Source organism: Nycticebus coucang, chromosome 3 (genome assembly GCF_027406575.1).
Source record: "Nycticebus coucang isolate mNycCou1 chromosome 3, mNycCou1.pri, whole genome shotgun sequence".
NCBI classification, from domain to species: Eukaryota; Metazoa; Chordata; class Mammalia; order Primates; family Lorisidae; genus Nycticebus; species Nycticebus coucang.
In genome coordinates, this window is record NC_069782.1 from 105,577,437 (window position 1) to 105,603,870 (window position 26,434).

Below are 26,434 nucleotides of genomic sequence, written 5' to 3' on the forward strand. Positions count from 1 at the left end.
AGGTATCCCACTCTCTCTACCGCCTCTCACGTTCCCAGGTTCTTGCTGTCAGCACTTTTGACTCCACCATAGCTTAGACTCCATGATTCACTGTTTAATTCCTGCCTAACATCTCTCTCCTTTTGTCATACTTACCTTGGAAAATCTCCAATCTTGGTTAAATCTCACTTTTAGTTCTTTTGTACCTGCACTTAAGAGAAATAGATGAGGAAGCTGGAGAAAAAAACACCATTGTACTTCCTGGTCTTGCGTGAGACACATGATTAGTAACTTTAAGTGAGTTCTTAATGTGACTGAGCTATTCTGTTCCCAAAATTCCATTAAATTTCATACATGTACTGGTTATGCCCAAGTTTATTATCTCCAATACTCATTCCTCTCCTAATTCCAGACTCATACACAGTTTCATACCCTGTAATGCATCTAGATATTTAAAACAATCTCAAACTTACTTGCCAAACTAAATTCTTATCTATTTCAGTTAATAACAATTCCATTTTTCTGGTCACTTTGGACCCAAAACCTTGCAGATACCCTTATTTCCTTCCTCTCTTTTATATCCCATGTTCATAATAAACCCAACTTTGAGACCATGTGAAGATTCTTGCTATTTATCACCACTACTCTATGCCACACAGCAGCCAGAGGGATCATTTAGTTATGATTCGGATAAAAAATCATAACACATGCCTCTGCTCAAAATTCCACCATTTGCTTCACATCTCACTTGGTAAAACCTACTGTCCTTATGCTCTACCAGGATTGTGATGTGTTGTGTCTGCCATCACTTACGTTTGGGCATCTCATATTCCTGTCCTTGTCCCTCACTGTACTCTAGCCACTTTGGCCTCCCTGTGTTTTTTCAGACATATTTAGCATATGCTCACCTTAGCCTTTATGCTTCTGTCCTCTGCCTGAAGTGTTCCTTCTTCTGTTCTTACATGGCCCATTTATTTTTTTTCAGGTCTTTGCTAAAATGTTACTTTTCACTGATAGACCTTCCTCTTCTTTTCTTACCTGAAATAAACACTCTCCCATCACCTTCATCTCTTTAACCATGCATTACTTAGCCTCATGGACTTGATGTAATTTATCTGCATGTTTTTCCTCTTTTATGAGAGGAACGGACTTCCTTCCACCCCCTTGGTTGATTATTATAGCCTCAGCACCTAGAACAGTGCCTGGCAAATGCTGGCAACTCTACTTAAGGTCAATAATCCTTTTCTGAAAAGACCATACTCCGCAATGGGATGCTAACAGGGAGTCTATTTCCCATTATTTTAAATGGGAACATTTATAATGCTTTATCAATTTAAAACTCTCATCTAGTTCTCTGAAATTTACTTCCACAAAACCTATACATAAGGGGCAAATTATCATGTTGAGGTCTTAACATGTTGCACTCTGATCACCAATTAATATGATTGTTAATAGGCAGTTTTGTGTGTAGTAGTACTTACTCTTCCCATTATAATTGCTGTTCTCAATTACTTTGATATTTTTCTCCACAGGTTTTTTTTTTTTTTCTTTTAATACTAAGTTAACTTTTTGGGGACTGTGAATGCTAGGCAAAAATAAAAGTTAATTATGAAATTCGCTATAGAAACTTGTTCAAGGTAAGTGAATAATAGCAGAGAATGTTCCACACTGAGTATGAGGCTTGTGCCTCTCAGTTCTAACAGCAGGGAAGATGTATGGATGCTTAGTCAACTTTTCAAAAAGTCTGACATTGTACTGATTGTATTCAGAATGTAACTTGAAATTTTATTCGTGGACTTTTTTGGTAAAAATTTTATGTTAAGATTTGGAGACAGAAACATAAATTTTCCTATGTAAACCTTGACCAAAAGCATTGGTATTGAGACATATCTCCATGGTCTATATAATGGTTGTTTATTAAAAACCAATAGGTAGGGAGTGTTAGTCTATGTGGTAGCACATGCATGCATTGCATACTTGCTAACGTATGTGTGTTTTTTCTTTGTACTAAAAATTTTATTAAAGATTTAATAAGAGACAAAGGGGATTTATGAAATATATCACCTGGCACAATTAATAAAAATTTCTGTCAGACATCAATCTCTTCTATATCTGGTTGTGTCATTTTTTTTTTTTAAACATACTCTGGTGTTTTGAATTTTGAGATTGTACCATTTTGGAAAATAAATAATAAAACCAAAAACTCATGAAATAAGATTGCTAGCACAGAAAATACAGTTGTTATTGAAAAAAACTTGACTTTTTATCACCACAGAAAGTACCAGGATATGAAATTCATCACCAGAATTTCTAGATATTTTGACAAGAGTGCTATTTTAACCTAAGTACTATAAAGTGGGCTGTAATAAAAAGAAAGAAAGTGAATTAATAACAAAGTCCTTCATTTTCTCATACTATAGATAAAGCCCCCAAATCTTTGAAGTAGATAATGAGACGAGATACATTCTTTTGAAGATAAGCAAAGCTAGACACTAGTTAAAGAGGTAAGGATAGATTTTAATCAGTAATATACTGTTGCAATAGGGAGAACAGTCCTGCATGAATTTCACTCAACCTTGATTTGTGTGGAGATAATTGGATGTGTCATCTGAAACTAACAGTAAATTCTATGGGCAGCATTGAGTTTTCTCAGGCAGGCATTTTAAGGTGGTCTAAGGACATTCTGGGAATGCAAGCTTGAGGTCTTGGAAACAACTTTAGAATTTTGTTCAAGTCTTTATAGGCCAAGGTTGAAGTCTAGTTGAGAAGAACACATAGAGGAACCCGGTGGGAGTTTCATCAAGAAGACAGTCTTTGTTCCTGGCAAGTTGATGTAAATTGGATCCTATTATTATCCTTATCAACTTTCCATGACTTCTTAACTACACTTGGAATTAAATCCACCCTTCTTCCAGGGCTCATCAAGCCCTGGCCCAGGTGATCCAAGCCCTGCCACACTTGTGCTTGCTCACTGTGCTCCAGCCACACTGGTTGACTCTCAGCCCTCCTTTGTACATGCTGTCTCTCTGCTTGGAATACTTTCCTGCATTCTTTGGTTAGCTAGATCCTTTTGTGACTCCCTATTATCTCCTTAGAGAGATTATCTCCTTAGACAGTCTACCTGTCTAACATAGATCCTCAGTTTTCTCTTCTCCTTTGTTTCTTTCATAGAAAATGTTACATTACACCTTGCAAATGCTGGTATTTGATTTATTCCTCTGCTTACTCTTTTTCTTTCCTTCTAAATATGCCAGAATATAATACTGAATCTTGTTTACATTTGAATGTCCATCACCCAGCATAGGACTTGGCATATTTTAGGTGTTTAGTGAATATTTATTGAATGAATAATTTTGGTACCCTTCAGAAAAACACTTGTGTGAGTTAAAACAAGTAATTCACAGATTTTATTGACAGCATATCATAAATAAACGTACTAAATTAATAACTTGTATTGATGATAAATTGTCATATCTAATTTTTTTTAATTTTTGTGGTAGAATATATATAACAAAATTTACCATTTTTAACATTTTCAAATATACAGTTCAGAGACATTAAGTATGACCACATTTTATGCAACCATCACCATCATCTATAATTTTTCTTCTTCCCAAACAAAAATTTTGTACCCATTAAACACCAATTCCCCATTTCCTCTTCTCCCAGTCCCTGGCAACCATTATTCTATTTCATCTCTGAATTTGACAATTCTAGATACTTTTTATAAGTGAAACCGTATAGTGTTTACCCTTTGGGGACTGGCTTATTTCACTTAGCATAAGATTTCAAGGGTCATCCATGTTGTAGTATGTGTCAGAGTTTTCTTCCTTTTTAAGACTGAGTAGAATCTTATACATATATCACATTTTGTTTTTCCATTCATCTCTGGATAGACACTTGGGTTCCTTTCACCTGTTGGCTGTTGTGAATAATGCTGCTGTGAAGAAGAATGTATAAATATCTATTCAATTCCATGCTTTTAGTTCTTTTGGATATATACCCAGAAAAGTATATGGTTTTTTTTAATTTTTTGAGAAACCACCATACTCTGATGCCATTTCACATTCCCACTAGAAATTCACAAAAGTTCCAGTTTCTCTATGTCCTAGCCAGCACTCGTTATTCTCTGGGTTTTTGTTTGTGTGTCTTACTAATAGCCATCTTAGTGGATGGGAAGCGGTATCTCATTGTGGTTTTGATTTAATTACTTAATGATGCTGAGCATCTTTTCATGTTTTTATTGGTGATTTGTGTATCATCTTTGGAGAACTATCTATTCAAGTCTTTTGCCCATTTTTAAGTTAGGTTTATTATTTTATTTTTGAACATCTGAATATTTTATAAAATAGAAAACATACAAAACTACTTAAAACATGTCTTCTTTGTCTTCTTTCTCACTATTAGTGGTGTAAAGTATAATTTGCTTGCTCATACTACCCTTACCCTGGAAAGTGCTGAGGATAATTTCAAGACCCACAATCTGTCTATTAATGGAAATGGTAAGTACATTATGTATTTTACTTATTATATGTGTATATATGTGGTGAAAGTGATAATTTGTAATTTTAATATTTCCTTCTGAATGGATATTCGTTGCAGCAGTGTAGGCATGAGTGACTCTGTGGGTTTTTTCAAATTTGTCTGTCTCCTTTCCACAAAGGAAAAAAGTTTATTTTCCTTTGTCTATGCTGAGATTTGTTCGTGAGGCTTAGTGAGAGCAGAAATTGTTGAGGTCTTCTGCATCCCTATTTTTGACTTGAAATTAATGACTTCACCACCCATCATTTTTAAATTTGAAATCAAGGAGGCCAATGCTTCTGTTGATAGGAAGCAAAGGATATCAAAAAGAAAAGCTAGGACTAAATTAATCTTAACTCTTGTCATTCTGGATGATAGTGGTAGTGGTAGTTTATGCAAAAGAAATATATAGCAAAGCGAAGGTGGGGTTTAGGTAATTAAGAGGGTTTGGAAAACTTGGCTTCACGCTACACTCTTACTGATTATTTTATTTGTGATGAAAAATATAGAGCAGTGTTGGTAAGGTAGTTTAGAAATATTTGGATTATTTACTTCTATTCATTTTCTGAAGCAAAATATATTAAAAGGTGGTAAATGTACTACTGTATTACACTTACTGTAAAGATTGGTGGCTCTATACTGATGAGACTAATAATTTTGTTCTGATGGTTTTTAAGTTTCACAGTAAAGAATTACACTTAACATAGAGAAAAGTTTCTGAAACATAAATGTATAGCTTAACAAATAATTGTGAGGTGAATATCTGCCTAACTCCCTCCACATCAAGAAATAGAACATCGCCACCACTGCTTTCCTCAGTTATCCTGCATATATCTGAACTTTTATGGTATTGCTTCCTCACTGTTCTTTACAGTTTTACCAATGGTGTATACTTCCCTAAATAATACAATTTAGTTTTATCTGATGTGAACTTATGTGGATGGAATCAAATTTCATCTTAATGATTTGCTTTTTGTTCATGATTTAGGTATGTATGTATTTCATTGCTTATAGTATTTCATTGTATAATAATAAATTTATTATACTGATTCAGTTATTTTTAATAGTTACAATGTTCTTCAGCTTTTGTTTCTTGAGTTCTAGTAAGTAATATTTTCATAGATACAAATCCATTTGATCTAAAATTTGAACTTGACAAGCATTAAATTTTCTGCAGTATCCTTCTCTGTATTGAGTTTCTTCACTTCTATAGCCTTGTCCCCCTCTTTTCTGTTGCTAATGTTGGCTTTTTCTATACCTCCTCTGTATTTTTATTCTCATTTTTACAATAGGTTGGTCAATTTTATTCACTAGTGTATTCTACATGTGCTAATTGTTTTGTTAGGAATGATGATTGTAGTCTACATTTCTATATTACTGCAAGAGGTGTGATAAAATCTGCTATGATTGATTTTTCTAGTTCTCATAATTATGTCTAATTTTGCTTTATTTAATGTGAGCTTTTGTTATCTGATGAGTATAATTTTTAATTTATTTTCTTTTATTCTTTAACTTCAGACGGTACTTGGTTTTATATTATTAATGTGCCTCTTCAACCAGTATTGTGTTGGATTTTAATTTTTATACAGTTTGACAATGTGTCTTTTTTTTACTGAACCCTTTACTCTTTCTGTAGTTAATATCAACTAGCTGTATATTTGAAGTTCAATCTACTATAACTTCTATTTTCTATTCATCCTACTTATTCCACTGTTATTTGGGATTTTTTCTTTCCTTTTTAACGATTGATTACTTTTATCTTTTCAGGTTTTTCCTGTTCTAATTAAAGTTATATGTTCTTTTTCTCATCTTTTAGAAATTATTTCCTAAAATCTCATTAGTCACATTTATTAAAGTCTACAATTAAGAAATAGCTTTTCCTTTTTCTAAAACAATGCCAAGACTTTAGAACAGTTACTTTCCATTACCCTAATTTACATGCTATTTGCATATATTGTAATTCTTTTTTAAATTTTATAAGTTATTTTACGTATTTCATACTTTTTTAGATTTATCTAACATATTTCTATTTACTATTCACATCTTACACTTTTCCTCTGGGATAATTTTACTTCTATTCAAGGTATAATCTGTAGAATTTCTTTTAGTATGTTAGTATCAAATTTCTTGGTTCTTTTTGTTTGTCTAAAGGGGATGTTATTTTGCTTCATTATTGAAAAGCATTTTTTACAGGATATAGTATTTTGGCAGTTTTAACTTTTTCTTTTTGAGTATTAAAAATATACTGTCTCATGGCTTTTATTACTGATTGTTGAAAATCGTCATTGTGTTACCTCTGTAAATGTAATCTTTCTTTTTATTTTCTCTCTGCCTTTGGTTTTCTAAAATTTTGCTGTGCTATGTAGTAGAACCTTCATAGTTAATCACCTCCCTACATTGAATACCTCCTTAAGTTGACTGAAGACTGGACATGTACCATGTATGTATCAGTATAACAAGCCTAATTCCTTATGTTCACCACTTCTGTATGTTGACCAATTTGTTAGAATCCCTTTGGTGGTCAACTGATAGAGGTTGTAATAGGTATAGAATTTACTTATATTTATGCTGCTTGGGATTCCTTGAGCATCTTTAAATTGTTGACTGATGTGTTTCAGGTGTTTGGACAAACTCTTTACTCATCTGTTGAGATAGGCTATGCTGAATTGCCTTGCTGTTCTCCTCTTGCACGCCTATTAAACCTATGCTAGTCTTTCTTAGTATATCCTTTGTGTTTCTTGCTGTTTATGATGCACTTTTCATCTTTTTGTCTGTTTGGGCTTTTGTTTATATTTTTATGACCTTTCTCTTATTCCCTCTTGCAGCTCTATCTGATCTGCCGTTAAACCCATATACTAGGCTTTTCATTTTTACTGATGTTTCTCAGCTTTAGTAGTTCTATTTATTTTTTTAAAAATCTATGTTGGCTCTGCGCCTATAGCTCAGTGGCCAGGGCACCAGCCACATACACTGGAGCAGGTGGGTTAGAATCCTCCCCCGGCCTGCCAAACAACAATGACAACTACAACAACAACAACAACAAAAAAAAAATAGCCAGGTGTTGTGGTGGGCACCTGCAGTCCCAGCTACTTGAGAGGCTGAGGCAAGAAAATCGCTTAAGCCCAAGAGTTTGAGGTTGTTGTGAGCTGTGACACCACGGAACTCTACCCATGGTGACAGCTTGAGACTCTGTCTCAAAAAAAAAAAAAAGAAAATCTTCTGTGTCACTTTTTATACACCGCATATGTTAATATTATCTTTTATGTTTTTAATAAAGGTAAGCATAGTTTTATAGTTTATGTCTAATATTTCAGTTATCTAAAGTCTTCCTAGGTCATTTTTTTTAATTAGTTCTCACTCTTGGTATCTCAAGTCCTTATATGTCTGGTTATCTTTGTACACCTGTCCATGTAATTGAAATTTTATACATTAGGAATAAATCGATGCTTTATACTTCTATTTGCTTCTGGTAAGTACTTGGAGGTACTGTCAGTCCAGTCCCACTTTATCCAAGGATCATGCCTGAGTTTCTCTGTACTTCTTCCAACCCGAACTCTACTCTCAGCCCCAGGAAATGGGAACGTGGATAGCAGGATTGGTTTACTTCTAGTTCACCTCTTTGGGATATCAGCTGGGTATGCAGAGACTTTCTAAATAAACCGTTACACTGTCCAGGCCCTGGACTTGGATTTCTCTTCTGCTTCCTTCATCATGCATGGTCATTAAATCATAAAGTTCAGATTTGATGGGATTGGTAAATGCTTTCAGGATAGACATCGGTTCTGGTTGTTTTCATTAATCTTTAGGTTCGTCCTAGAAATTTCTTATAGTCTTGTTACCTCTTCATTGCTTTGGAGGATATTTCTATAATATGTTTTATTCAATATTTTTAATTTTCAGTAGGACGAGTGGCCTGAATGGTCTGGCGTGCCGTCACCATAAACCAACCTAAAGTCTGTAACAGTATTTGCATTATCAGTTTTATCAGGAAATCATATAAACAAAGTTGCTATTATCCCTTTTGTGTCAGTTCTCTAGAATTACTAGTACCACCACCATATGTTTAATAACTATAATGTGCCAGAAATTGTTCTAAACATTTTAAAGCTGTTTTTACTCTTATTCTTTGTGAGATGAAGTTATAAGGAAGTCCAGCGATTAAGAGTGGAGATCCATTGCTCTTGTGTTCACATTCTAATTTTACAACTGGCTAGTTTTGTGACCTTCACAAGTTCCTCATTGTGTTATCATACACATTTTACAGATTAGTAAAACACAGCCTAGAAAAGGCAACCTACTAGATCATGTAGCTGGCAAGTGGTAGAGCCCGACTTTAGACAGTCCCCCATAGGCTGTGTTCTCCATGCTGGGCTTCACTGTCAGGCAGGATTACTATGAAAGTGCCCAAAGACCAAAACATGATGTGCAAAGATAAAGGAGTTGATGAAAGATCCCATTCTTTCAAACAAATCATCTGAAAAGCAGTAGAAAGGAATAAAATTCACAAAGGGAGCCTTCATTTTAGCAAGGATTACTCAGTTGTCTTCAGTGTCCTGTAAGATATTACTAGATTCTTCATCAACAGAATACTCATGGCACGTGAGCATGGAAGTTGTGTGTTATATGTATTAATAGCTCTCTCAGAGAAACACAGACTGTGAAAAGACGTGTACATAAAACAGTAAACCCGCAAAACTGTTGACACTGGAACATGCAGATATGCCAGAAGCTGTTCTAAACAATTTTAAGAAATTGTTTAAGAAACTGAACAAATTTTAAGAAACACCAAACTGTATGCTTCTTTTTAAGTAATAGATATATCCATAGAAGTGTGTATAAATCAAAATTAGGAATGTATGTTAATATAATAATAAAAAATTATGCCAGTATCTACCAAATACTGTAAAATGAAGAGGAGATATGAGGTATTTTAAAAATTATAAGTCATTTGTTTCTGTTATTGAAGGAAACAGCATAAATGGTATCTTAAGCTTTATATTTGTCATATTTTTATACTCTTTATGAGATAATGATACCACATTATGAAGATTGACTCAGAACTGATTTTTATCTAGATTCTTTCTTTTGCCTATTTTGTTGTCATTGTCTTTAAACACTTTTTTATTCCCTATTTGAAACTAATGAATCAATTAGTTAAAACCTTTATTTTCTGTTTCATTTCATCTTGTCCTAATATCTCCCTTAGTCAGAAAAGAAGAATTAATTATTTTGACTGATGTGTTGCACAAAGACTGAGAGTCAACATTGAAAAATAGAAAGGGTATGGTTTGAGGAGTGAAAGTACCCTGGATATGAAATTACAAGAAGCATCTAATATGTTCCAGAGACAATGTTAGATGTCATATCCACATTATTATCTTACTTGATTTTTGTAACAACCCCCCTACTTAAGATAGATGGTATTTTAAAAAATGAGAAATTGATACTTAGATACTCAGAATCCATACTCATTTGAGTACCCTAGATGCCATGTTTCTTGTCAATAGTGTAGAGCGAAGCTGTAACTCTGCATTTGATTCCACAGTGATTCTGAGCTGTAAAGAAACATAGGTTAAAAGTAACAGGTGATTGCTGGATGTGTGGCAAGGGCATCCAATATTCTTTTTCCAGGACTGCAGTGAGGAAGGGATTAATTTTCTTGGCATGCTGTGAAATCTGAACTTAATTTTACCAAACACATTGTTACATGTGGTATTTAGGTTCCACCTGATTATTGATTGTACAAACTGACAGACTGGTCTAAGAATCTATATCATCATTTATGATTCTCTTTCTTTAGAAAGTTCATTCCGACTTAAAAACAACTAACTTACAGATATTTATAACATAACCCATTTATAAATAGCCTATATTTAAAAAAATTTTTCTCAAACTACAAATTTATAAATCACACAGTTGATTTTAGCATGTATTCCTCAGGTGCATGCTTTTTTGGGAATTTTTATTTCATGTTATGTCAATTTTGGGAAAGATAACTGTCATTGTTCTTATCTGTACCTGCATTTTGGAATCATTGTGTGTACTGTGTGCATTCATTTTTCCCAGGTTAACCACCATTTATATCTAAAAGATAGCAGCTTTAAAAAGAATATAAAATTTGAGTAGTTTTAGAACTTTTGTTATGTGCTGTTCTTTAGTAGAATATAAATAGGTAGGTAAGTTTAAAACTTTGTTTTACTTTGTACCCTTAGTTTAGGCTGTTCTTTTTCCTTTAACTGATGTACCAAACATTGGCTACCTTGCATCAATGTATTAAATAATTGTATTTTTACAAAAAAAATGCTTTTTCAGAGTAAGCAAAGATTTTAAGTAAATAATAGTTACAGCCAGTGGCTATGTATTTTGTATATACTACCAACAGAAGTTCATCGAAAACTTTAAAAATCTTTTTTGTACAGTTTATCGTGCACTAAAGGTCATATTTGGGGTTTTTATTTATACTCTGATGCACAAAATACTTAATGCTGTCTTCCATACACATATGAAGGCTGTATACATACTTGCATACTATGTCAAAGGAATTTCTTAATTTTTTTTAAATGATGCTTTTAAACAATCTCAAATTCTTTTTAGAAAAGTTGCCATTTGAATGTTGAGTTTCTTTTTTTTTTTTTTTTTAATTAGAAATTAGGTCTTGTTATGTTAGCCAGAATGCCTTGAATTCTTTGGTTCAAGTGATCCTACTGCCTCAGTCTCCTGAGTAGTTGGGACTATAGCCATATGCCACCATACCTGGCTTGAATGTCCACGTCTTTCTCCCCCCAAAAAATGTGTGAGCAAGTTGTTTACATGATAGCCTGTTACACCAAAATATGTTAATAGATATTGCCTACTGTCAGGATATTTGTCTGCATCAGCACAACTCTTCAAGTTAGGAAATTAAAGTGTATTGCTAACATCTAATCCTTGGCCTCTATTCGGGTATTGCCCATTGTCCCAGTAATTTTCTTTATGGCTAAAAGATCCAGTGCAGAGCCACACATTACATTTAATGATGATGATGCTTTTGTTTCCTTCAATCTGGACTTTCTTTCATTAGTCTTTCCTTGCCTTTCATGACCTTGATGTTTTTAAAGATTATAGTCAATTATTTTGTAAAAGGCCCTTCAATATGGGTTTATCTGATTTTCTTGGGATGAGATTCAGGATATGTCTTTCTGACAGAAATATCACAAAAGTGATGCTGCATTCTCGTTGGATTCTATCAGGTGGCATCTCATTGATTCATCCCATTACTAATGGTGCTCACTTTGATCACTTGATTAAAATGGTGTCCGCCAAGCTTCTCCACTATTAAGTTACTCTTCTGTTTTCTTCTTTGTAACTCATACATGTTTTGTGGTGAGAGGGGATTACTTTAAGACTATGTAAGTACAGTGAACCCTTGAAGCACCAATCCTTGCACGGTTAAGAATCCTCATGTAGCTTTTCACTCCTACAAATAGTCCACTGTTGACCAACCTTTATTGATAACATAGTTGATTAACACACTCTGTGTGTGTATGCTATATACTGTGTTCTTATAACAAAGTAAGCTAGAGAAAAGCAAATGCTATTAATAAAAATCAAAGGGAAGAGAAAATATATTTACTGTTCATTAAGTGGAAATAGATCATCATAAACATCTTCATTCTCATTGTCTTCATACTGAGTAGGCTGAGAATGAGGGGCTTGGTATTGCTGTCTCTGGTATGGCAGAGGCAGAAGAAAGTCCACAGGCAAGTGGACCCATGTAGTTCAAACCTATGTTCAAGGGTCAGCTATGTGCCATTTCTTATTAGACTTTCATTTTATTCATTGATTTATTTATATAAATAGAAACTCACATTTTCCTATTTTCAGAGTATCTTAATGTTAATATCATGAGGTTCAAATTGTCCCCAGTTTGGCCAGTGGCAGTCCATTCAAGATGGCTCTGTGTCTTTTTGACACATTCCCACCTTTCAAGGATGTCCATGCTTTACAACATATCAAGATATTCCAGCTCATCATGTACTTTGCCCTCCCCCATCCCTGAAATCCACCATTTCTCCAGGGAACCCTGGATGGCCTTCTCACTTGACTTAGGGCTCTGTCACTATTCTGAGTCTAACACATATGTAAATAAATGGCTTCCTCACTGCTCTCAGACTGACTCCAATGGCTGAGCTCCTGCCCAAACATGCACACTCTACTACACTTCGCTTGGATTCTGGTACCTCCCATCAAGCAGCCATCCCTCCCACCCCTCTGCACCCCCTTAGAGGTCCTCCTCACTTTGCTTGGGGCCTGACTCCCCACAGCAGGACATCCTCTGAGTAGAGATTCCCCTTGGATTCTAATGCTCCACCTTGGGCAGGCAGCCCTACTCACCTTCTCATCCTGCCTGGCTCTAATTCTCAGTCCTAGGGCACCATAGCTCTTACCACAGCCCCTGACACAGATGCCTATAGTGGGGGCTTTGCCTAATGGTTTATAACTGAATTGTTTAGTAAGAGACGGGGAAGAGGAATTGTTTACTAAATTATCTTAAGTTGTTCTCCAAAGTAATGTTTTACTTAGAGATCACCTTGCTAACTATTGTAATGAAAATCAGAGCAAAAAAGTAGAGTTTGACAAATACATAGTACAGTAGAACCTCCATAGGTGACCACCTCCCTACATTGACCACTTCCTTAAAGTCACCTAATTTTCATAGACTAGACATGCAGTACAGGTACATACTAGTACAGTAGGCGCAGTTTCTTATGTTGACAACCTCTGTATATTGACCAGTTTATTACAGTCCTGGGGATAGTGAACTTACAGAGGTTCTACTGTATAAAGTATTTTATTAGAATGTTTTTGTATTAAATGAGGTTACTTACATTCTCGGAACAATCTCCATTGAATAATTACTTTAAGATCAAACAAGATTAAGAGACAGAACTTTGGTTCATGGTGGCATGCCATAAACTGTCGATTTACTATCATGCTGTCCTTTCTACTTTCTTATATTTAATTTTGTCAAAATATGTTCCTGGTATTTGAATAAGATAAATCTTTACATGAAAGTAATTTTTAAATACATTCTTGTATAAGGTAAAAAAATTGTAGAGAAATTGTAAAAAGAAAAATCTTGTATAAAGTAAAAAAGTTATAAAAGTAGAAAAATCAAAATGTATAATAAACATGTATTTGTAACTTGACTTTTTTCCTCTCTCCTTTATATAGAGGAGTGTTCATTTTGGCTGCCCCTCTATGGCAACATGTGCTGCCGATTAGTCGCCCAGCCAGCTTGTATGGCTGAGGACGCATTTGCAGGATTTCTCAATCAGCAGGTGAGAGGACTTTAACTATCCTACAATCGTGGCTCCAATTTAAATCTTAATATACTTGTTTGACCTTCTAACTTTGAGATGGTTTTTAAAGCTGTTTTTATAAATGTCAGTTCTCTAAATGTTATCAGATATAAACTGTGGCGGATGGCAGGGGTGGCGTCCAGTGCGGTTCTGATGTCTGAGGCGCTGCCTCTCCAGGCTCCTCTGCTCATGAACAGCAGTAACAGGGCAGTCGGCAGCAGAGGGCTCCTGCTTAACACCTCTCACACGGAGGCCTTTCTGGCAGACAGCTTTTGGCATGGTTTAGGCCTCTGTGCTTCCAGTGCTGCCTCTGTGCCACCTACTCCTGATTTATTTATAACCATGGTTATTTATATTCAGTAAATAATTAATTGTGGGCTTCAGTGAATCAATAGCTTTTTCTAAAAGATTCCATTAGAGGGAAAGAAAATTTGCATACTTATAGGGTAGTCAACATTTTCCAATGCTTTGAGAACAGTAAGGGAGAATTATATTTTGAACGTTGAGAATTATTTTTATAATTTTTCCTGAGTCATTTGATGAATTGCTATGGAATTTTAAGGACTAATTTTTAATAGACTAGTTTTTCTAAAACTGCATTGATTTATGATTTTATGTGTGTAAAAGTTACATGGTAATCATTACTACAATTTTACTTAATGCCTTTGAGAATTCCAAACTTTTCTGATATTAATTACTCTTGGATTTGGGGCAATTAGACTTACTAGAGAGCAAATTAATGGGTAATTCTGTCACATTTTAGAAATCCTAAATGACTAACGTTGATGAGTTAAGTTGATAAAAGTTCCTTGATTTTTTTTTCAGCAAATGGTAGAAGGTCTGATTACTTGGAGAAGACTATATTGTGTCTTGAGAGGGGGTAAACTCTATTGTTTCTATAGTCCAGAAGAAATCGAAGCTAAAGTGGAACCAACTTTGATAGTGCCTGTTAATAAGGTAAATGAAATACTATTTTGAAAATGAAGATTCATTATCAAGTGTTCTTGTCTATGCACTTCACATTGTTGTCATCTTATAACGAAGAGGGAAGGACTGGTAAAAACAAGTTAGTTCATAAAGATAATTTCATCTATTCTTATTTTTCTTTCTACTGCAGAACTTATTCATTCAGGGAAATACTGTGCATGTCCTACAAAAATATAGTAATGGAAATCTATATAGTAAATAGGTTTTAAAGTAGAGGGTGTAACTTCATATTAACAGAATATTTAAATTTTCCATTAATTTACTAAAAATATTATATAAACATAAATTGTCAGCTGATATTACAGTGCTCCTTTTTCTAGTTAGTATTCAAATGAACCCATACAAAGACATTCTGACTATACTTTCTGATTTCTTATGGGGTTGATCAGCAGTTGTCCAAACTTCTGGCAGCACAAGGAAAGCCTGACAATCCATGGAAAGTAGTTGAATGCTTAAAAAGTAGTGGTAAAGAATCTGTTAGGTATATCTATACTGGTTGGGTACAAAGGAAATTATTGAAATTTAGCTATAATTTTCCACCTAAAATAATGTGGAAGACTTTTCAATACAAGGCAGGCTTAGTTTCTTTTATTTTACTGTTTTAAATTTGTTTTCATCTATTACCCAAATCTATTGCTTATTAGAGGAGTTTACTTTTCTTTTTTTTTTAAATTCTATCCAATATGTTACATTGATAATTTAAAGAACTTTTTCTTTTTTTAAGAATTTTTTTATTTTAAATTATTGTCACTTCATAATAGTTATATGTATTTATGGGGTACATGTGATTTTTTTTTTTTTTCAGACAGGATATTGCTTGGTCAACTAGTCTGTGGTGTAATGTTGTAATCATAACTCACTCCAACTTCAAACTCCTAGGATTTAGCAACTCCTGCCTCATCCTGTTGAGTAGCAAGGACTACAATTGTGTACCACCATACCAGGCTAATTTTTTTTTCTTTTAAATTTCTTTGTGGATATGGGGTCCCACGATGTTGCCTAGGCTGATCTTAAACTTCTGGCCCAAGCATTCCTGCTGCCGTGGCCTCCCAGAGTGCTGGGATTATAGGCATGAACCCCTGTGCCCAGCTTAGGTGATAGTTTGATACAGGCCTACAACGTGTAATACTCAAATTGAGAGTAAGTGGAGGTACTTCACCTTTAGCATTTATCATTTCTGTATGCTAGGAACATGGTATACTTAAAATATACTGCGACTTACTGTTGACTGTAGTCACTCTTTTGTGCTGCAGATGTCATTCATTCTAACTATATTTTTCTACTCATTAACCATCCCCACTCCCTCCCCTTTTTTATAGCATTCCTACCCTAGGATACTTTAATAGCATTTCTGTAGTAAAATACACTGGGGGGTTTTCTTAGGGGTGAGGAGTTGCCCATGTACTGCAACTGATTGTTTCTAGTTGTTTAATTTTGCTTGCCTTTAGAGCAATTGAATTGAAGCATATGATAAAATATGAGTCATCACATCTGTTTTCTTTGTCTTTGAAATTTTCTTTTAAAGAAAAATGTAAAGTTGTATATCCTTATATATAATGATTATACTCCTGAAAACATGTGGATACAGGTCTGCTAATCTACAAGGACATTAAGTTTATTGCCATTATCTTTTTCAGTAATAACTCTTTTATCTATTTCTATCCTGCTTTTAAAAACTGTATTACTTTTTACCTAGAGGGAATTTTTCAGTTAAGACCTTTTATATATATATATATATATATATATATATATACACACACACAACTAAGTCCTCCTAATTTAACTATTTTTATTATAAAGCTTAGTATTGCTTTAAGTAATATAAATAGATGATATGTCAATATTATAACAATGAATTTATTTTAGTTTATACTTTTATTAATGAAAAATTGCCATCTTTCATGACTTGCCATCTTTTTGTTTTGTTCTGGTCGTGCAGTATACTCTCTCCTACTTTTCCACACCATAGTCTTTTGAACAGGTCAAATTGTACAGAAAAGCTTAAATAAAATAGTGAGCCCCATATCCTCTTCACCTAGACTCTAAGGCTCTTGTTAATGTTTTGTCACATTTGCTTTCTTTCTACTTAAAATGTTTTTCCTAAACCATTTGAAAATCAGTTGGAAACAATGTAACATTTTTTTCAGTGAATATTTCAGCATGTTTCTCCTAAAACCAAAGACACTTTTTAAAAGCCATAATATTATTGTCCCACTTAAATTTATTGTTGATATGACATTATCTAATATACAGAGCAAATTACCCCTACAGTCCCCAAAATGTTCTTTCTAATGTTTATTTGTTATTTGATCTAGGACCCCATCAGAGATCCCACGTTACATCTAGTCACCATGTCTTTTTTTTTTTTTTTCATCTAAATTGTGTCTTTAACCTCCTGCCTGAATGTATGTATGCTTTTCATTACGTTGGTACTTTTTAAAAGTCCTGGCCAATTTTTTAATTTTTTTTTGTAGAATGTTCCCAAATTTATATGTGACTAATTTATCATTCTAGATTCAGCTTAAATGTTTTTGGCAAGAGTTCTATGTATATGATTATATCTAATTTGTTTTTTACTAAATAGCTGGGTAGTAAAAATGAAATATTACCAATTTTTTCCTTATACGTTACACCACAGAATGTGAATAGCTGTAAATCAAATTAAAATGTAGTCTAAATAAATGATATTTTCAAAGATATTTCAAAACAGATTTTCCATCTGTTTTATTTTAAGACAGTCTTTAAGGTATTCAGCTACATTATCTCATCCCTTTAAGGTGGGCAGAGCAGGTATGGCTACCCTGTCTTACATTGAAGTATATTATTTCTGTTTTATATATGAAGAGATAGACTCAGAGATCAGCTAGAATTTGCCAAACTGGTAAGGAAAATTATATGGCTCACCCTTTTCCTAATGGATAGGTTAAAAATAGATAAGAATTCAAGGACAGTTTTTCTTTTTCTTCACAGACATACTAGATTAGATTTAGAAAGGCAAATTAAACTTTTTACTGTCTCCATCCCCATTTTTAATCCATTTTGAAAGTAAAAAGTAGCTCTGAAATGGAGGGGTTTTTTTGTTTGTTTGTTTGTTTTTTGTATGTATGTTTGTTTGTTGGAGACAGAATCTCCTTCTGTTGCCCTAGGGAGAGTGCTGTGGCATCAGAGCTCTCAGCAACCTCAAACTTCTGGGCTTAAGAGATCTTCTTGTCTCAGCCTCCCAAGCCACAGTAGCTTAGATGTACATGTTGAATCTTTACCATTCTAGGGGTCCTCAAACTGGGGCCCTCAGGCCACATGAGGCGGTGTGATTGTATTTGTTCCTGTTTTGTTTTTTTACTTCCAAATAAGATATGTGCAGTGTGCATAGAAATTGTTCATAGTTTTTTTTTTTTAAAAAAAAAACTATAGTCCAGCCCTCCAGCAGTCTGAGGGACAGTGAACTGGCCCCCTGTTTAAAAAGTTTGAGGACACCTGAAATTTTAAACTTAAGAGGATATTTATAATGAAACTCCTCTGTTACTGTGTTTATGTGTCCTGACTGAATTGACCTTTTTAAAAATTGATTTATTTTTCCTTGTAGTAATAAGGAAAAGAATAAGGCCGATGGGCAGGTGACGGACAGGATTCTGTGGTCAGTCAGTGCCGTGATTAAGAGGAATGACACCAACAGACCTAGAGATTCTAGCGGTTGTTCTACATCAACCATCACATACTCACAAGAGAATTGTTAACCTAATTATTTGTATAAAAATGGTTTTAGACTTGGGGACATTGTGGGTTATATTTGATGTTTAGCGCTGATTGCTGATGTCTTAATTATCTCTTCTGTTGTACAGTTAAATCTTGTGTAAGATACAAAAGAGAATTTTAATATGAAAACATGAAGTAAGAGTTACAGTTGGGAAGATATATTTATTGCAGTGAAGAAATATATCTGTTACTTTCTAAAACTTGGTCATTATATAATTATTTCTTGTATTAAAATAATTTTTATTTATATTCTTTCAACTTACAAAATAATTCAAATGTATAGAAAAGTCAAAAAATAATTATAATGATCACCCATATTCATACCACCTTGATTGCTCAGTTAGCATTTTGTCGTATTTGCTTTATATCCTTGCTTATCTATATTTTTTTGCTGATCCATTTGACAAAAAGATCCCAACATTATGATGTTTTATTCCTATATGCTTCAAAATGCAACTCTTAATAAATAGGGGCCTTTTATTTACATATGTAATCAATCATACCATTATAACAGCTAGGTAAATTAACAGTATCTCCCTTATGTCATCTACTAGCCAAACCAAATATCCGTGTAATAACCAAACTCAAATTTTCATGTTGTTCTTAAATGTCCCTGTGATTTTAGTCTGGGACTATCTTCTGTAGTGCTTCGAAACTGTAAATGAGATTCAGCATACTAATTATGTTTATTTTTAATATTTTCTAACTGGAATATTTTATGGATGATGACAGATACTTTAGAGACCGTCTCGTTAGGAGGCACATGCTGTCAGGTTGTCTCACTAGTAGTTGATGCTGTCTATCCTACATACAAGTCATCTTCCCTCTCTGCAGTTACCAAGTAGTCACTGAGTTGATCCTTTGGCACTGTGTAAGTATCTTTGCTGTCTAACAGTCTTTTACTTGATATTTCTAGCAACCTGTGATTGTCCTTGCCTGAATCAGTTACTGCATTGGAGATTCTGTGTGATTTTCTTGTCCTTCCATGTGCTTATATTAGCGGGAAACACTTTTACTTATTAACTATGGATGAACTACACAGTCCCTTCTGAAAAGGCAAAATAAATGCTTATTATCTTATTTACAATTTTCAGAGTAAGAAGTTTGTGGTATGTATTGGTATTGGTGGTTTATACTGGAGTTGGTATTACCCACTCCAGGAGTAGCAAGTGACTATTTTCTTCATCCCTCACCCTGCCTCCCCTCTCTTTCATATTATGATTATTTCATAGGGTTTTATTTATCCAGTGTTTTAAATTACCAGTTTTTTTAATCTAAGGTAGATGTTTCAATTATTTTTCTTACCCTGAAAATGTCTAAGGGACACACATGCCATCAGTGTGTCCTTTAAATAAACAAGGGGTCTTTGATAAATGCCCTATGGAGTATTTTCTGATATAGTGGGTTAGAACTAAATAAAATTTATAAGAATAATGTTTTGTTTTAGTTTTTAGTGTATGTCCAATGCTGAGTCTATATACAGAGATCTTGTTAAGCTTAATGATGTTAAACATTAAATACAAAGCAAAGTTCTTCCTCTTCTGGTTGTCGTCTTCTCTTGTGATGTAGAAAAATAAGTTTTCTTAATGCTACTTTCAAAATCATATGAAAATAAATTTTGCAGTTGCTAAGGTGTATAAATAATAGTTGTGTTATTTTGATCACAGGGTCTGTTCTCTAACAATAATTTTTGTCCTTCTAACTGGCATTTCCTGTAAGGCTAAGTTCATTAATTTTCATAGGGAGCCATCTGTGGAAATAGTCACATTAAGGGAAGAAAAGCCTAAAAGCTATTCCCCACCCCCTTTCAATCCAAATTTGAAAGGGTGATTTACTTCAAAGTGATTGCTTCAACTTCAAAAAACTTCACTATGAATGTTTCTGTGCACGACATTCTCAATAACGGGTACTTAACTGAATTTCCTATATACATAATAGAAAGCATTTTATTAGCCAAACCTTATCCATTACCCATGGGTTGGGGAGTGGGGTGGTAAAGATGTGTGGATCTTTAGAGATCAATAGTCTTTCCTTAATTTGTATAATGCTATACATCATTCATTTTAATAAAATCCATACTAAACAAGTCAATAACAGTACCTGGTGTGGGAGACCATGGTTGAATTGTTTTTAAATTACTTTTAACAGTTATGGACCCTGAAAATCAAAATTATTATGAAGCATAAGGGATTCTCTTTCAATTATATTAGTCTTCTTAATATCTGATTCAACTATTCAGATGGTCCTTTCTTAAATATAGCAAAAATAATTTTTAAAAAGTCTTTCCCCTTAGGAATTTATATCTGATTTTATTAACATAAATTCAAAATAATTGTATCAACCTGATACTAATCACACCTAATGTTTAGTTTAATTTGTGGTTATGCTTTATACATTTCAGACGTCCCTTCCCATGTACTGTAAAGATATGGGGGTTTGGGGTCATTAGATTATGTATAAGGTCTACAGCTTGTTTTTAGCCGCAGCATTTTGCCTTCATTCCTGATTAATAGGACTTTAGAACAAGCGTCTTTCAAAGGACTCATTTATTTTTACAGCATGTTAGAAGGGAAGATGTGAAACATTATCTGCATTATAGGTAAGAGGCATTAGACTTACTTTTGTTTTTTTGTGTTTGTATTTTATTTTTTTAAATTGTTTTTGGAAAATTTTTAAGATAATTTGTGTAGAGAATACTATACATGAACCTATTTGTATCCTCATGCGTTACCTCACCTTAGAATTATTTTGGGTGAAATCTTAAGACCATTTCATTTTCCTTGTAAATATTCCAGTTGTCACACTTAAAAACTGTATAGTTTTATTATATATGTATAGTTACTATTTCATTAAAAATCCAGGCACAGTTCAAATTTCTCAGTCTTAAATTTTTTGTTAGTTTTTTGAATCAGAATCTGAATAAGGGCCACGCATGCAGGTGATTGATAGGTCTTTTATAAATCTGTTGGCTCCTGTTCACACAAACACTCAGACACACAGAGTCACTCAATTTGTTTGTTAAGGAAATGGGGTCATTTATCCTACAAGGTTTTTCATAGTATGGATTTTATTGATGGACTCTTTAGGTTATCTTTTTTCTTGTATTTCTGGATCATGTTTATGTTTGTTGGTTAGTAAGTTACATTTTAGGAAGAGTTGTTTACATTTCATCAGGAGGCATATAATTTGGGTACTCAGCTCATCTCAACATCCAACAATGAGCATTTTTTAGACCTTTTATTAGGGACTGCAAACTGATAATAGTTTAACATTCTTTTTCATTTATTAGCTGGTATACCTCTACTTCATCAGTTATTTGTTTATCTTGAGGTACAATTCTCATAGGAAAGGCAGGATAGTGCTTGATTTTTTTTGCCTTTTTATGTTACCAAAACAATGAGGTCCTTTCCTAGAATCCTTCAAAAGTGACCAATGAGTTAGTATATGAATTTGTAGATTTAAAGACATGTTATTTATCATTCTTATTCTAATACCATTGTTATTCTTATCAGTGTTTTAATTGACCCATATTTGAAGTTGGCTCTTGAATCCTTTTGTTACCACCTTAATCTTTGTTTTCTGGTAGGACAAAATGTTCCAAAACCATTTCATACATTTCCTGACCCAGACTGGGAATCAGCTGTTTCTTCACTAGCTCTGATCCCTTTTGTAGGAAAGAGTAGAGACCATAATCTGGTTGCGGTAGCAGACTTAAAGGTCATATTATCAAAGGTAAAATAATAATTTATAAATCTAGTCATGATATAGCAATTTCCAATTTACACAGAAGTGGAGAAGTGGAAGTATGATTTTAATTCAAAATAATAGAAAACCTAAATGAAACTTTACTTTGACTTCAGAGTTCATTATGTTTTGTTACAAAATTAACTTCTCAGTTTTCAATGATGTCCCTTGGCCGCCTCTGGGTAATGCTACTCTCTTATGCAGTCAAAAGTTACAGTTCAGTTTGTACTGACTAACAAAAAGCAAAGCCAGCTACAGGTGAAATTTTCGCAGTAAATAATTGCAAATTCATTTACAAAGCAATAAAAGTTGACTTATAAAGCCTCCCAAATCAGCTAAAAGGTTTTGGATCAGCAAAAGCAAAACGGGAAAGTTGGCCTTGTATAAAAAAACACTTCTCTCACATAACGTATATTTCCTCACTTATAAATTGAAGAGCTGGATTAGAGATTATTTCTAGCATCTGAGTCTATCAATACAAAATTTTTGATCATTGTATTTAATTTTTTCTATCTCATTAATTTATTCTTAAAATTTTTTTTAGCCACTTAATGCTAGGTAATATCTTAGGGGTTAGAAACAGTGGGAAGAGAAATTCCCAAATTCCTTGTTTTATACTCTGCTAAGAGGAGACAATTCTCTCATCTGTACATAATGTGAGCTTATAATAATAATGGTCCTAAAATTCACCACAGTGTTTTCTAATCACCTTTTTTTGAGAGGAACATCCTTATTGATATAAAAATTAATGTAGCTTTTCCATAACAAGACCAGCTTATATGAACTTTCTGACACTCTGAGAAATTTTACTGGTGCCAATCACTTTTGCTTTGACATGCAGTTTTTTATTTAAAACTTTCTCGCTAAATTATTTTGGATTATAGACTATAGAAGTTAAATCCTGCATTTGATTGGCACTTTTAAAAAACCTCTCATGTTATGAAAATGTAGTATGGCTAATAGAATTAATGGAATATATACAGTAGTATTTATTAAGGATAATAGTAGTATTTAATAAGGAATGATTCAGTTTACCTATTTTCTATATAATGGTTTCATTTGAAATGATACGTTGGTTAAAAATATACATGTTCATCTATTTTAAAAAATCACATTTTCCTTGCTTTAAAGTTGAGTCTATTTTAATCTTATATACAAAAAGTTGGAATTTATATTAAAATGGAATTGGGTAGAGGGAAGCACAATTTCAGTAACAAGAATACTCCTTATTTTATTTTTTTAATACTTATAAGAATAGAGAGATTTTTTCCCCACTATGATTTACCCTTAAATTAATCTGATAGGGTAGCATATCAAAGACTTCCTAGATCTGAAGTTGTTTGCTACTAGCAGTAATAAGCTTTATATTTAAAGAGGTTGATGAGATGCAACTTTCAGCTTCAAGGATGCCATTTAGGGCAGCCTTTTTTTATATTGTAAAAATAATTGCTTAAAAGAGTTAATTCACAAAGTTTGTTATTAAGGCATACTGTAAAAACACCCTGATGGTAAAAGTAAGATGCTGGCCTATAGTCATGTTGCAGTCTTCTAAAGACACTCATTCCTAGTTTTCTACAAAGACAGGATAGACTATCTCTACGATTGTTACCAATCTGTTTATTTTGTGATACTCTAAAGATTCAAAGTTACATTGCTAACTTTCTACAACATATGTTATACCCCCATTATTGATTAAGAATGTATTCCTTTAGAAAAGAACCTGTCTGTAGTATATGCAGTGTTTACCTGTCTGTACATACCATTGTGGAGGGAATGGATGGCTTTTCTTCCTAACTCTTCCCTACTTCTGTAATACATACCCACCTAATGCACATATCTGTGTATGTAGGTTTGGTATGTAACAGTGCACTCTCTCTTCACGTTGTACTCAATGAAGTGACAATTTCCTTTCTACTGTTAATCAGCTTTTGTAACTGCCACCCAAAATCTGTTTTGCACACATTACAGTAGGCTTAACTATGTGTTTTTCTAGAACTGCTCCGCACAGTCCAGTAGCCATGAGCTCCTCCAGTGGCTGTTAGGCACTTAAAATAGTGGTTGGTCTGAATTGTGATGTACTTACTATAAGAGTAAAATACAAACTGAATTTTGAAGACTTAGTATGAAAAAAGAATATGAAATACCTCAATGATCTTTTACGTTTATTATAGGTTAAATGATAATATTTTGGATATAGGAATATGTGAAATATATTATTCAAATTAATTTCACCTATTTCTTTTGGCTTTCCTTAATATGGTTTCTGGAAAATTTTAGATACATGGCTCACTTTATGTTTCTGTTGTACAGTACTACTCGAGAGTGTGTAAAACTAATAATTATGCAGGCAACCACATCTCTATCTCTGTATAATAGATAATTTTACTCTAGACTTTATTCCTCAAGATTTCCATGGGCCAGGGCTGTGCCTGTGTGTGACTTGGGAATAAAATACAAAATATTTGTTAGTCCCAGTGTAGTCACCAAAAAATAAAAATAAATAAAGTATTTGTTAGATAAACTTTTCTATGTATAGATTCAATAAGTGTCATTACAGTGTCATACCTAATACCATTCTAAAAAAGATTTAGCGTATCAGGATGAATGAAATCATTGCCTTTGTTGTAGAATGTTTGCATTTAGCATTTAAAAAATAATAATCTTAACATTATGGGGGTTACATATTATATATCTTTATGAATCTTTCGCTATGAGCTTTGTAAATGAATGTTACATTTACAATAAATGTTAATGAGGAAAACCTAACTGTTTGGCTGCAGTAAACACTAAGTTATGATTGTACTGCTTTAGCTGATAGTACTAGGTATTATATATGAATATTAGAATAAGAAACATTTTACTAATTCTTCTATTTTATTACTGTTGAAAGTATAGTTAACATGTAATTCACATTACAGTTATGACATGCTATACTTGCTTTATTGAAATTTTTAAGATGTATAAAAGACAGCAAACTCCAACTTAAACTGAGATAGATCAAAACAGTGGTTATGTTTTAATCTCATATACTTTACCATAAATGCTTTACCATACATGCAGCATACTTTAAAGTATTATTCAGTTAATATAAAGATTTCTTTTTAAAACCTAGATTTGAGTTTAAATAGTGAAAATTCTCAAAACTACATATTTTATTTTATTTTTTTTAGTTTCAAATATCACAATAAGATTACAGTTAACTTCTGGTGTGAATATGGTAGCCAAGGAATAAAATATTTGATCATTACAGAAATATTCTCTTGTAAAGCATCAATTTGGTTTTAATTTTTAGGAAACCAGAATTCAGGCAATAGATAAGGATTCAAAAAAAATACTCCATAATTTCTCTGTCACCAACCCTGTCGCCGGACAAGCTGTAACTCAGATTTTTGCAGTTGACAATAGAGAAGATACTCAGAAGTGGATGGAAGCCTTTTGGCAGCATTTCTTTGATCTTAGTAAGTAGATATTTGGAGTTTTCTAGTATTATATTCGTGTAGCCTGAAACAATGCACACAGCATTCTGAGTATTAAAATTATAATCTTATAGTTTGTAGCAAGAATTTTTATACTGTTGAAAAAATGTATATCATAAATGTATTGATTTTTTTTCTCTCAATCTCTTGATTAATAGCCTATTTAATTCCTAATATCACTATTTCATACTTTAAGTTCTTTTGGTTGCTAAAACAACCAGATTGTCTCAAAATAATAGATTTTAACCACTTTGGGCAATGTGTTCAATCCAAGAGGTAAGAAGCCATTTGAGAAGCAAAAAACTTTCCCGGGGTAATGATGCTAAAATATTGAAATGTTCAGAAAGAGTCTCATTTTTATTAAGTCCAGATTTGTTATAATAACATCTTGGACATCATTCAGGGAGATTTTTTTAAAACCACACACATATGGTTTGTTCATCTCATTAATATAGTGTCCAGTGACATAGATTATAAAAACAATGTGATAGAAATGTAATGCGGGTCAAGTATATAAAATGCATCAGGTTCTAATATTTAATTCTCAATTTAAGAAGGAATTTTACCAGTGGGAAACTATATTACAGTTTGATTTGTTCTTTGTCTTTACTGGCAATAAATTTAACTACAATT

At 33.2% G+C, this 26,434-nt stretch overlaps 1 protein-coding gene across 1 annotated transcript in view; it reads left to right on the forward strand.

The window, feature by feature from the left end:
- RTKN2 (rhotekin 2) overlaps positions 1–26,434 on the forward strand; it is a 76,144-nt gene that overhangs the window by 44,184 nt on the left and 5,526 nt on the right. Inside the window, exons 7-10 of the mRNA XM_053584964.1 lie at positions 4,387–4,481; positions 13,714–13,820; positions 14,667–14,798; positions 25,618–25,783. Of these exons, the coding sequence (XP_053440939.1) occupies positions 4,387–4,481; positions 13,714–13,820; positions 14,667–14,798; positions 25,618–25,783 (500 nt within the window). The remainder of the gene's footprint in view (positions 1–4,386; positions 4,482–13,713; positions 13,821–14,666; positions 14,799–25,617; positions 25,784–26,434) is intronic.